This window comes from Battus philenor, unplaced genomic scaffold, assembly GCF_028537555.1.
Source record: "Battus philenor isolate CCGP_79_NKW_IND1 unplaced genomic scaffold, ilBatPhil1.0.hap1 SCAF_9, whole genome shotgun sequence".
NCBI classification, from domain to species: Eukaryota; Metazoa; Arthropoda; class Insecta; order Lepidoptera; family Papilionidae; genus Battus; species Battus philenor.
Genome location: NW_027181759.1, coordinates 1,318,601 through 1,333,176, shown reverse-complemented (window position 1 = coordinate 1,333,176; position 14,576 = coordinate 1,318,601). Strand labels below are relative to the sequence as shown.

At 33.5% G+C, this 14,576-nt stretch overlaps 1 protein-coding gene across 6 annotated transcripts in view; it reads right to left on the bottom strand.

Annotated features, from left to right (window-relative positions):
* The window catches only part of wge (winged eye), a 168,335-nt gene that overhangs the window by 20,544 nt on the left and 133,215 nt on the right, over positions 1-14,576 (bottom strand). For 4 of the 6 annotated variants that reach the window (XM_068776098.1, XM_068776097.1, XM_068776100.1 and 1 more), the window contains 3 exons: positions 13,814-13,991; positions 13,390-13,582; positions 12,710-12,823 (listed from right to left, as the gene is read on the bottom strand). In XM_068776098.1, coding sequence (XP_068632199.1) covers positions 12,710-12,823; positions 13,390-13,582; positions 13,814-13,991 — 485 coding nt within the window. The remainder of the gene's footprint in view (positions 1-12,709; positions 12,824-13,389; positions 13,583-13,813; positions 13,992-14,576) is intronic. The other 2 variants (XM_068776099.1, XM_068776101.1) reach the window with 1 other exon arrangement.

The following is a 14,576-nucleotide window of genomic DNA, read 5'->3' as shown; positions in this document are numbered from 1 at the left end:
TATATAGAGGAGGACATATATTTATTTATAAAATTAGTACAGAAGTAAAAATGCGATTAAATTTTAAACATTTTTAAAATGACCTTAATTAAACAAATTTCGACTAAGAAAAATAATAAAAAAGGTTTATGAAGGATCCTTTCTCACGAATTCTGACAATGAGATGTGATACTGGAGCGCAGTATAAGTAAAAAATATTACGAAACGAAGCATAAGCACGTGCTGATAACACCGTCTCATTCTTTTATATTGCGACGTCTCTTTCTATATTCTCCGTAGTAGTAGTAAGTAGCATAGAGTAATGAATACTATTAATATATAAAACAAATTTTCTTTCTCGATTAGACTATGTTTAGAATTGCTATTAATATAATATGATCATGTTATATTTTCTTGATTTCGAATCATGATGTATTCAGTATTGGTATATTTGATAATTCAATTCAGTAAATATTTAATCGTTATATATAATCATAAATATTGATTTTTGAAATATAATTGTAGGAGTAAATAATTAAAGAAATATTATTAGTGTTATAAAATGAAAACAAATTTATATTTTAATTTTGAATTAATTATTAATGTCATTCCTTTATTTGACTACTCTGTGCGGCGTATTAGTTGACCTTCACCGCGGCTTCGAGTTCCATCGGTTGCATTCCAAGCATATTTGCGTCTCGCTCGCACTCAGTGCCCGACGCGGCATAACGATTCGCCGCAACTCTTCGTAGTCTCTGCTCGCCTAGTATCACGCGCGCTGAAGAAAAGGGTTTATCCGACGCCAATGACCACCGGTGCGCCTCCTAGGATTTTCCATCGATGCTAGTTTTCCGCCAAAATAGAAAACAAATAGAAAAAAGCTACGAAAACTTTAAGAAATGTGTGGAATTGAAGCTTAAATTAAGTCTGCGTAGGTTGTTTTTAAATATTTTGTGTATTTATGTACTTTACGTACGCATTCGTCGCAGTAGTTTTATTGTTTTGGCTAGCGAAAATCTAGGCCAGATAGAGCGCGTCGTCCTAGTACACGACGGCTTTGCGAAGCCGGCCCGCAGCGCAGCGAGGAAGGAGCATTATCGTTAAATATAGACGCAGTGCTTCGCCGACTAGCATTTAAAAGTGAACTAGTCGAGCGGACATTATTAGATGTTACCGCGGGCCAAGAAACAATCGTATATATTATGTATGAGTCTGCTATTATTATCTAGCCTTTCTTTTAATGTACATAATTACAATGTCTATTTTTGTGACAGTATTTTTTTTTAGTAAATGATAACAACGAATGTCAAAAAACAACAAAAATATTTAAAAACTAGAATTTTAAAGAGATATTTTAAGTTGCTTAATTAAAAGTATTTTTAAGCGTATAAGATGTGAAAGTGATAATTAATAAGCCCCGACTGAATTTGTTGTGGACTCTTCCCAGAACGGCGCGTTGGGGAGCCTGTGGAACGACGCCAAGAGTAGCTCAATTTGATTCTCGTTTCCATCAAACTAGTAACGTTATCATGACGTAAACAAGTAATTACTGTGATAATAAAATAAAATAAACTTTAACCCCGATATCATGATGCGAATAACCCTGGCAAAAAATTCTGGAATTTTTTAAAAAACACAGTATATATAAATAGTACCAGGAAAGCATAGGTAGCTAAAGATAATTAAAACATGTCAGCGGAATCACAAAATGTTTATTTATCGAAACCAAATTAAAATACAAAAACTTCACAAGCAAGCCGGTCCGGTATTGTCCGGTAAAACTACTGTGCACTTTTATCGCGGTTTAACTCAAAAATCAATAAATTCTATCCTAAATAAAAATTGGTGTTTACTTATTATATGACAATATAAAAAACGTGGACGATGTAAAATCAATTGGATGCATCAAAAAAATAAAAGTGTCCAACAATTAGATCACTATCTGTAATCACTAGCCAAATAATGCCAACATGCATCCAATAATAGCGGAGTCAACAAAGGTATTTTTTATACAAACACGGTCTATGGGATAGGAAGATAGCGAACCCTTGTTAAGCACCCCTCACCTCGAAACTGCGGATGTTACAATTTTATTAAATTGAGCCGTAATTGCAATATAATTAAGGTGTACATTCGCTTGAAGCGCGGTCGACAGGGGTTCATACGTTCCGAAATTTTAGGCGTGCATTTGGCAAATTGAAAGTTTACTGCGGTGCAAATTTCCAGCGTTAAAAGGCGGTGCCGGTTCGCTATGAAAAATAGCTGCTTTCGTGTTTTTCTTTAGCAAATAAATATGCTGTGAAAGTTTAGTATTTTATTGGCACGAATTTCAACAAACATTTTTTATTTAAAATTTCCTTGATACTTATTTCCACGCTCTGTGGAACTGCACGATCTTGTCCCACCATTCCTGTTTCTCTATAGGATGACTACCACTACCACTCTTATACTGTAGAGTTTCCTTTCGCTCAATATATCTGACTCGCACGGTCCAAGTATGGAACGATCTGCCGGCTTCCTTATTTCGCGAGATTTATAACCCAAGTCTCTTCAGGGTCAGAGTGTACATAAATAGATCACAGAGACCGCATGCTTCGTCTTCAACCACATTGTCGCTTTTCATCAGTTGGATGGTAAAACGCGGACAAACAACAAAACTATTTACACTTATATATGTTTACACTATAAGTTAGTGGATGATATTTATTTTTATAAGCGCAAAACCTCTTATAGGCTAGTTTCAAGTCCAAAAAAAACGGACAAAAACGTAAGAACACAAACAACGCAATTAATTAAATCACTAATCATACCAACACTTATTAAGTATTTATTCCTACCATAATAGGTCAAATTTACCGACTTTGTTTCCTGCTTGAATATATGAAGTAAGTTTTTAAGAAGGAAATAAAAATTAAATTAAATACGTATAATAGCTGTAGATTGATTAGTAACAAAAAGTCATGATATCAAAATTTGCAAAATCAATAAGATCAACCCAAATGGGTCATTTTGACCCATAACGATATATTTAGTGTTAAAAGCAATTTACTGTCGTGGACACCGATTCAAAATCGTTTTAGGTGATTTGCCAATGCTGACAAAGTGCAAGTCGACTACAAACAAGCGTTTCAATTTATTAAAAGTAAATAGAATCAATTTGAAACATTTATTTTGTAACATTAGTTATGATTGGGAAATTCCTTTTTATTTTTTTGTGCGTTTATGTAGGTACAAAGTGATAATAAAATTAATTGTTTTGATCTAATTGATATCCTTTTTTATCGGCTTACAAGTCTCTGTACAAATAACTATCAATTCGTAATGGAACCTCGTTTCAGCCCATAGACGCTTGCTGCAAGGCATACGCCTCCCCCCAAATATATCTATGGGGGATATAACTAAATCGCATCACTTTGCAGGAGGGTTGGCGATCATACACACACAGAGAACGCTGCTGCCCATCCTCTGGAAATTTGGTTGTGACCAGTGGCAATACTATATAATTAACGAACGAAATTTGAATTATAAATAATTGTTTGCCGGGAGTCGAACTCGCGACCTATCGTAGTAAGTTTGTTATATTTTAACACTGGATTATAATAATTTACTTATTTAAATAAATGAGTGTACTAACTGAATTGTTAAAAGTATGCAACCGAATTCAAAATATAAGATAGTAGTAGTTCAAAATCAAAGGTTTTTCTTCTTATTCTTTTCAATGCGTCTATTAACAAAGTTAGAATCGTAACTCCGATTGACAAATGATTACATAATTTAATCAATTCATTGTCTCCTAGTATTTATGATCTCCTGCTCTGTTGGTGGTTTTGCAAAACAAAAAAAAATTCCCAAAGTATGTATGTATGTATGTATTTATGTATGTATGTATGTATGTATGTGTATGTGTAGTCAGTGAATTCCTTACTGGCGGAGTGTCTACGATTAAACATTTTATTGCGTGCATGTTGCGAGTGCGTTGCGGCGATAAAAACCGATCCCGCGTCGCGGCTAACGACGCAAAATTACATACGCCGCGCTCCAATTAGGCACAAAGAACGCGCGCGAGGCAAAAACAGTTCGCGGCCACATCTAGAAAGTAAGTCAAATTAAATTTAACAATAAATAATTTGCAAACAAAACCTTTTTTTTTAATTTTTAGACTTAAATCATAATAAGCCTTTATCCCAAATTATTTGTTTACTCTGTTTTTAATCAAGAGTTTATTCAGTTTTTTAAATATTCAGAGGAAAAGGAGAGGATAGATAGATTAGATTGGAATGAATATTTGAAAATTTTCTAAGCTCGATAGAAACATCACAGAGTGTACCAGGGGCGCAGCGCCGGCGAATGGTATGCAAGCAATTCCCTCGACCCTCCGATAGCCGAGGGTCGCCGCGCTGCCTGGGGGAGAATTTTGTCTTGTGTTTCTTATTCAGGGTTGGCGCACTTAGTAAAATCATATCAAAACTTTAATGTGAATTTATTTTTTATTTATTAATATCTAACTGAAGTTTGTGTTATTGTATGTTATTTAAGATAATACAGTCTTAAAATTTCTTATGTTTCGACGTACTTGTTGATGAGCTATATGAATAAATACAAAATTCAATGATAAATCGTGAAAGAAATAATTAAAATGTAGTTGTATTTATTAATAAAAACAATGAAAGTCGCGGCCCTGAATAGGCGGGAAGTGCGGCGAGCGTTGCGACGGGCGGCAACGAGAGCCGAATTGGCGGGACGTGATTAGAAATACTACGTCTCTGCCTACCCACCTCCGGAGTGCACGCTGCGTTATGTTCGCTATGTTAGCGGTGGCCAAGGCTGTCACTGCTGATTCATTGGGCACACGCGTTCGGGCTGGCCGTCACTCGCAACCAAATCCGAACGCCGTGGGGGTAAAATGTTATTTAGATTTGGACTATATTACTGGCAATTTAATTTTTCATCATCATATTATATAACTGCCAATTGTTTTCTGAAATTATTGCCCGCGATGATAAAAACGATCTAAATAAAATGGCTACTTTATGAATTATTTATTATGATTGCAATAATATAGTAATAAGTTTATTTTAATGATATTTTGCAGTAATTAAATATCTAATGTTTATGAATATTGGAGTTCTAATACATTTTATTGTTTCTAGCACGTCTTATTAAGAATAAAAGAAATCCGGCACATTGACAAAAAAAGATAACTCATAAGAAAGATGAATGTGAAAAGCTTCCTTTATAGCTAAAAAGAGAAACTTCAAATGGACAGACAGACGGGACGGCTTTTCTCAGTTTTGCTTGCCATGGAAGAAGAAGGAAAGAGAACAAATAAAAAATTTTAATTTTTTAATTTATATGATCATAAGAATGTAAAGGAAAATAACAACTACTGGGAACACATAACAAGCACGGTTTAACAAAAACTTTCCTTTCTTTTCCGCCGAGCATTATTTTAAATGAAGCCGTTTTTAATCACCAGGCTTTCATGTGTTCTCGAAATCATTATAGACTCGTCAATCATCGCCATAGTTCAATTTAAAAATTGCTTGTTCAAATTTAGGTCTTCACTGGCGTTGCCGACACGCCACTGCGGGTGTTGTAATATAAACTTTATGTTGTTAACATAAAGGAGAATATTGTATGACATCATTATTTATTACCATAGTTTTAGAGAATTAGGCAGCTAAAAGTAATTATTCCATACTTGATTACTTCTATTATTAGCAAATTGCTTTTGAACACTAAATGCGATATATAATATTATTCATGGGCCCATATGTATGATGCAATAAATAAAGATAATTTAATGATTAAATGGAGTAATGCCGTAGTATATTATGTAGTAACCCAATCCGGTGAAATAAATAATAAAACAGCCCGATCCGAGGTACCAGCATCTTGCCTTCAAGTACAGCTTACCAAAGGTTTTATTGTGCCTTAAGCGCTTCGCCACCTCAAGCCGCAAAGGTCAGGCAAACATCATAACCGAAGACAAAATGCTCGAAAAAAAATGGCAATGTGTTCCTATCTATTTATATACATTTATGTCATCCTAGTAAGGTGAAGCTAAATTAACTTTGAATAATTATAATGAGAAATAATCGCCTATAAGGTTAGGTAGTTGTTGGTAAGAAGAAGATCTAGACAAAACAAAGTTGCGATGTAGTTACGTAATGTATGTTCCAAACAAAATTAGCTAGACAGAGTGGCTAGGGCATAGTGCCAAATAGTCATTAGACATTACGAGACAACCCACTTACAAAACGCACTTGCAAATGTTGCACAAGGAAACACGTCAGCAGACGGATTTCAAGGCAAGCGATTCGCGCCAACATTGCTTTTAACATCATCGTGTACATAATAAATCAACAATTTGTTAAAATAATTACATTGATAAATAGTTTTCAGTAACAACAGAAGGTCATTTCATTGATTTATGTCAGGACCCTCAAGAAATTGTTTTTTATTTCGCATGACCGAATCGATATTGGACAAATCAAAAATAATTATACATCTTTGTCATTGAAGTCCCTCGAGTATTTCGACCACTTGCTGGGACGTATTATCTAACAATCCCATTTTATTTGCTTTTATGTCTTCAGCATACTGCAAACGATAAAGGTCGCTATATAAGTGTTTACAGTAACTATCTTGGCCTACCAGCTTTGGGCCCGCATATGTCGTACTTCAATGAAACATCAGTGAATGCTTCTCTAATTTATAGTTGCCTGGTACTTGAAAGTCAGCTCTATTCTCTTAACGAGAGAACGAATTTTACCCGATGCAGGGGATAATTATGTGTTTATTTGTTGCGTTCAAGTATGAAAAGGGTCGCTAGGGTGCCACCGACAAGTTATTATTATCGATTTTTAGTTTCAGTATTAATACACGTTCACTTTTAACTCCTGATCTTCCTATCTATACTACTTTGACCACCCGTATGTTGTACGACCATTTAAAAATATATAAAATTTTGCTTTTATGAACGCAAATAAATTAATCAAGATGTTAGGATTAATAAATATAATATACACACTTGAAAAATTTACCGGAAACAATCCATTCGTTTCACTACTGGAAAGTTTGCATGTTTGTACGTCATCAAGTGCCACGCACGCAGCTGTGAAATTAAAAAAAAAATGTAAGCGATAAAAACCGCCCACGTTTTAGTTGCAAGTATGAAAATTCATGGCGGCGAATTGTAAAACTGATTAGTACGTAATTGGCCATTGCGTGGCGCGCTGATAAATTTCACTTCGCATGCAGCCTAGCCTTACATTACATTTAATTAATAACTGCTTCCGCATTGATGGTATTTTATTACAAAATAATCGATAATTCGTGTAACGGGTTTTTTGGTAACCTGAACCTAAAACGAAAAAAACAAACTCTGTGTAACCTAATCACTCTCTCTGACTTTGATTTGGTAATTTTTTTTTTCTATTGGCAACGTATACATTAGTAATAGGGTCCCAGAAAATGTTCAGAAAGCAACAATTCCAAAAAAATATTGAAGAACGTAGTGTGCTAAGGGCTACTGCATTGTAAATGAATGAAGATGGCACACTTTGGAAATGATGTGTGCCTCTGGGTTATGTTAACGTTTATAAATATTTTTTATAATTAAATGTATAACATTTATAAATAAAATACCTAGTCACGCAGAGTTTTTTTCCGTTACCCAATTGATACTTTTTATCTGAATAGACATGATCCGTAAGTTCAATATTAAAATTTGTATAGAAAAAAAACATTAATTATCAAAAAGTCGAAGTGACATTTTGAGGAGATTTAACAAAAAATAAAATGTTAAAATTAATTTGATTTCGACTTTTTGTTAGGGCTTAATTTGTGTAATGAATATAAACCAAATTATAGGTAAAAAAATATTGTTAGATATCTTGTATGTCGGCCAATTATTTCTTCTCTATTATAGAGACCTACTAGCAGTTGGTGGCGAACACCTATTCTCATGTAAACAAGCCTCATGACTATGATGATCATAGTAAAATAGAAAGCCATGTCCACATTCACCAGTAAGCCCTCCAGAAAGTAAATGAACATTAAATTCTGATGAAAACCGATGCTACTACAATGGTACAAAAAAAATTGGAAGAATAAATTGGAATTAAGCAAAACCTTCTTTGAAAAATTTCTAAGTTGCACAGAAACTAGTCCTTTTAAATGATAAATATATATATTTATTTATTGGTTTAGAAAGACCGCAACAATACCCGCTTTTAAGAGTATACCTAAACAAAAAATCGGAATTGGCTGCGGTTTTCACAATCGAGTTATATCTAAACTTCTGACAAGTAGCGCCATTGTCCCCGCGGGTCGTCTGCGTGCACCGAAAGCGTTACGCGGAAGTTTGTTTTGAGTTGTTACGTACACACAGACGGACCTTGTTTCCTTAACCGATTCCAAGATTACTACTTGTTCACTCGTCGCAACTTCATGGCTAGTTGAAATGAAGCGTAAGTTATACTTGTGATCTCCGTATAATATTTTATAAGTTATTGGTAAAGATTTAAAAGGAGAAAAAGGAAAAAAAGTGAACTTCTAAAACTTATTTGTCAGAAAAATCTTTAAGTATTTAAACCTAAGTTTTACCCTTAAGTATTAAACTATAAAGTGATAAGTCTGAAATACTATTTTTTGGTATTGGAAAGCGTCAGGTCAATAAATTTTGACTGTAAAGTCTTCAGGCATAGATAGCAAAAGTAGTATCATTATTATTTCTGAAACAATTGATTTAGGTAGGATGTTCTATACTTTCTTCATTGACTGAAAATAAGCTACATTCACCTCTTTGAAGCTTTTCCATCTATAACCAATTAACATGTTTATTGGCCGCATTGAGTATTATGTATGTAAGTACGTATTTCTCTATCTAATTTTAATTATTTTATTAATTAATATCTAATTTATAGTAAATCAGTTCTGTAATTATAAATAAACCACTAAGTAGGGATTTGTACGAGAGACAATACTACAAAACAATTCTTTCTGACTTGCTCCGAAAACAACTTCGAATTGGTCTCGATACACCCAAATCCTCTCATAGCTAATAAATACATCACATTTAACTTCCACTTCCTTTCCTAAGACCAGAGAAAGGCATCCTAAGAAATTCCTTATTGACACCATCTCAAGGTTTCCACAATATCACATCACATAACACCCTCCTGAGGCATCACTTCACAAACAGCATCTCTTCCGTGGAAATCACGCGCAAAGCGAGGGCGTTCCGAGGCAGCACCCGCTTTCTACCTCCAATTGCTCTCATTTCACTAGTTCACTTAATACATTGTACACTTCGGAAATATTCTAGCTTCGTGCGAATGTTGTCGTTCAATTGGCGAAATCTAGCTAGCTTCATTTTGTCAAGTTCGCGGACTCCAAAAGCCTTTGGGCTAGATAGACATACATCAACAGACACAATATATACTACAAAACAAAGTTTATTGAGAGATGCTCTCAAAAACAAAATTTAATATTTTTATTTATGACTTCGTCAATGTCCAAAATAAGGAAATTTCCATAAGTATTTCTTTCCTTTAAAAGTGAAAATACCATTTAAATTCCATAATTGTTTGGTTGAAGTAATAATTTTTACACAATACTTTATCGCTGTTTTGTGGTATGGGGGTAAAAATATAACTTTGGTTACGGCGTATTCTGTTCAGCATGTAAAAATGTATACTAAAAATAAACTTAACCAGTTTGTGACTGTTTTAATGTAACACTGGTGAGCGGGCAAGAAGATACACCAAACACTTTTTAACAAGGTAGATTAGTTACTAAGAAAAGCATGCAAAAAAAACCGTGTTGAAATACTTGTGACTACGTGATTGTTGATATGATCAACATTTTGAAAAGTCATACATAAGTCATTATGAAACGAAAATAATCCGTTTTAATTATAACAAAATAATAAAATTAATGTACGATGAAAATATAACCCATACAAATTGAAATTAGAAATAAAAAATATTTTTGTAATTATTTGTAGCTTTTTACTTTTTAGTGTCCACGTTCATAACGAACTGGACCAAAGATGCTGTCATCCGTATATGTCAGACGTCTAACACAACAGTTGGGTTTGAAAAACTAACTTTTTCTATATAGTTTTTGTGGGTTTGTCAAAGTTAGAAATAAAGAGGTTATTATTAATGCACCGCATTATTTCAAAATCGTGTAAAACAAAGCGCATGATAAAGCAGTTAATAACCGTGTACATTTATAATGAAAATTCTACATAAATTTCTACGGAATCTTTATCTTATAATTAGTGTAGTTTCTTACAATTGAATGCATTTACATATACTTTAAATAAAAAATACTTATTTAAATTGAAAAAAGGATAACTTCATTACTTTTCATGATCTCCTAATAACTTTTGAGTTCTTACATGCATTTGTGTGAAAGCAGTGAATGGTAGTTTAATTTTCAGTTCGTTCATTAAGGACACGAAGCAATCGAACGGTTTTTACAGTTTTGAAGCGCTTACTAACTTCGCTTGTTAGTTCGTTAGTCGGTTCGTTACGGCGAAAACGTGCACACTACAAACTTCGTGTTACTTCTGCCTGCCTGGTACCAAATAATGTTTGTTAAATAGCTGTCTGTTAAATAAATAATAATAAGAAGGACAAGGCTCCGCAGTATCCGGCAGATTTTGTATTTCACAATTTTAAAATTAAAAATAAATATTACCTATCTTTTTAATATGGAATGATAATATTTACGACAAAGTAAACGGAGCAGACAATTGATTTAATTAACATTATTTATAGTTACTAAAATAATAATTAATTAATTATAAGAATGTAAAAAATACTTGCCGTTTCAAATGCATATATGTGGGCGCTTTGAATAGATTTTAATGTATTGTTAACCCCGTTAATGATTTCCATCCTGCTATAAATCATAGATAAGTTTTTTTTTAATTAACTCGGTCCGAAATTCATAGATCCAGCATGTTGGTGGCTCAATAACATAAATTGTGGTTAATTTAAGGAACCGGTAACTTGTTTTTCGCTTTAAGTGTTCAATCGGCAGGTGGGGAGAGCCACGTTGCTTCGTAATTTGCTTTTGAACAGAGCGTTTGCGCACGCGAGCCGCTATACAACGTTCGTTATACTTAATGTTTACCATGCTATTTGCATTTTTATTAACTGTTTCATTATTTACATCTTTTACATATATATTGTATAATTTTATTCTTCTATTTTTCGAACTAACAGTCAGATGTTTCGAGTTAGAACTAAGGGTGTGACTTTCTGAAAAAAAAATAGTTTGATTGTGAGGATGAAAGCACTGAACTATAAAGCGAAGGACAAAGGAGGTCATTTGTGACAGAAACATAATTTTTAATTGATGTACTCAATGGCAGAATTAGAACGTTGGAAGACATACAAATGTCGGATTTTATTTTATTTACAATTTTTTTTCACGTAGCTCACTTAGCTCGACACGTGGTTTGACTTAATTTAATTTTATAGAATATCGTCGTTGTCTTCCTCTTATCTACTATGCACTATAATCATATATATACTTTTTTAGTTTTGTAAATATTATTAAATCATGTGCATGCAGATAGATAAAACTGATTAGTTAAGTTTAAGTTAGACGTCATAAATATTTTTTATCTACCTTGTATGTAATAAAACATTTAAAATTTTATTTTTGATGTACCAGGGCATAATAAATATTTATGCGTGGAGATAACATATTCCAATTATTGTTATTAACCAATACAATGGGATGGATGGGTTATTAAACAGGAATTCAAACCGTTATCATTCGATGCAAGCTAAAATTTACAATGCTCGTTGCGGCTATGTAATCAGAGGCAGGGAGTGGGTCGATAAATTCGAATAGCATAATTGTTGTTATGCGTCGGATGCAATAAACATTGCAGGGAGACAAAAAATTACAAACCTAACGGACGTTTTCATTTATCGCTTTAGGTGCATAGGCTCTACTTTGTAAGAGAAATATGTATGTTTAAAACGGTTAATTCTTTTCTAGTTAATAAAAACACAAAATACTGAAAAGCAACTCAATCGCTTTTGACGCACTTTTTCTTTCAATCTGTCATCATGACAGTGCAAATAACAGACGATATATAAGTTAGGAAGCATTCTATAAGGTCAGCGAAAATATTATTTTTTGTTCGTTTACTGCTTTTATTAGTTGTTTGTATTGATATAGAAGAGTAGATCTTATTTGAACATAGTTAAGTCTCAAATCGTGTTAGTTCCTTTAATATTCAATGTCTTTTTTCAGCTGTCGGTATCGTAGTGAATACATAATAGTACCAGGCTCACAGATGCGACAAAGAGATCTTTTAAACGCACTATCTCTGAGTCACCGCTGTAAGCGAGATAACGTTTCGAATGAAATTGTAGATACGTATTATGTAACCATGTTCAATTAATTTACGCTAAATAAATATTTTGATAACTCATAGTAATAAACAATAATATAAAACGTATAGGTTATAATGAAATAGGCTGGTAAGGCCCCTAATGCAATTCCGAGTTCAGAGAACCAAATTAGCTTCTTTAAATATTAGAGACGATGTTATAATTAGAGAATAATTCTGAATTATATATATTATCTAAGTTTAACTAACGAAAACCTCAACAATGTAAAGTGCAGAATCGGATTTTACTACTCATGGTTATTTGATTTGGTTGTTAATTAAAAATATTCATAAATTACTCACCGATATCATGTAGCCGTTGGTTGTCTTTCTGTGAGAGAGCGGCCAATAGGCCTGCGTCGCCAACGCGTTGCCTCGCGACCGCGATGCCGACGGGAATCGAACCTGAGATAAACACTATGCAATTTATTTATCTTGCTAAAAAACCATTGTCTACTGTTTTTATAAATAAGTGAAAAAACTTATATAATATATATAATAACATAATTTGCGCATCAGAAAGAGAGAGGTATTTCGTATTTTAGACCAAACAGGACTACATAAAAACCATATATTTCCTAGTCCGAATGTACCAGGAAATCATAAACGTATATAACAAGTTCCATTCAATAGCGCAAAAGCAGAATCGGTAGCGCATTTTACCTGTCGCTATTAATTTTATTTCGCAATGCAGGCTCCGCGCTTTTAAACGCTGATTGCATTTGAATTGCGCTGCGCGTGTATTATGCTCATTATTAATGAATTACTCTAATGCTTTTTTAAAATAATAACATAGCATTAACATGAAATTCGAGATGGGATGTTAAAATTGTTGTTAATCATTTATCATGGCCATCTCCCCTCTTTATACGCTACTATAATTTGCTAAACTGTTTGTCCAAAATTACGTAACCCAGTTACAGGTTTATGTACAAGGCGGGCATAAATACGTAGTGGAGTTCGGAAATGTATATTGTAAATACCGTTGTTAAGCGAGGCGGGTATGGCGGGCTGGTCCGGTTTGTTTCCGGGTGAGGCCTGCTCGAGCTTGACAGCGACCAGCTCCGACATGTGCATGTGTTGCGGTTCGCGCTTGACCTGCACGTGGACGTTTTGCCCCACGCCCAGCCACGTCACCGGGTTCGTGCGGCTACAGCCGCCTTCCGATTGCATCACCTAAACATAAACAAATTGCTTGCTATTTATGCTGTCCTAGTCAACACAATGTATTGATTTGTTGTACATAGAACAACATCTATTAGCCGTGTTTTCCTAATAAACTAAAGTACTGTTTGTTTATTTTACAAGCTACTGCTACTACGAAAACTGTTAGTTCTCCTTTCTTTTTAGTCCTTCCAAGAAAGGTGAGCAAGCAACTGTTGTTCTAAAACTGAATCTTTTTCAAACCTTTTTCGGTGAGTTGGTCAGGCAAGTATTACAGGAGCGCTTGGCCTGCTCCGTCTTGATTGTGAGAGGCTGCATGACTCCAATTCCTTCTAACATTTGACGTTGGTCACCAGGGCAGCAGAGAGATTCCGGGATGCAACTCTTACTGATCTTGGCTTCCTCCATTTTATTGGTATCCCTGTTTGAACGAAAAAATATATAAAGCAAGAAAAAAATATGTCCTCAAATTAACCTTTCTATCTCCGTTTTATAATCGTTTCGGTCTTTAATAATCGATAGGGAAACCTTGCTAAGGAACCCCGAAGTTGTATTTTTTATACTTATGTTTACCTAGTAATCATTTTAAAAAACGATTTATTCACTGCAGCTGTTAACTTATTAAATATATTATTTATTATTAATTATTATATGGGGATGATCTCGAATAAATATAAATTAATAAAAATTAATTTTACACACACACATATATATATATATATATATATATATATATATATATATATAATTAACAATATATATATATATATATATATATATTATATATATATATATATTATATATATATATATATATATATATATATATATATAATTAACAATAATTTTGACAACATAACCGTTTTATTGCCCAACCGTTGTATTGTTTTTGAAGCATCGGCTTCAACAATTTTGTCTCTCTATACCTACATGAATGCAATAAATTTGATATTCAATAAAAACCAATAAATAGAATAAAAAGAGGTACTAGTAGTTCAAAGTGGAAC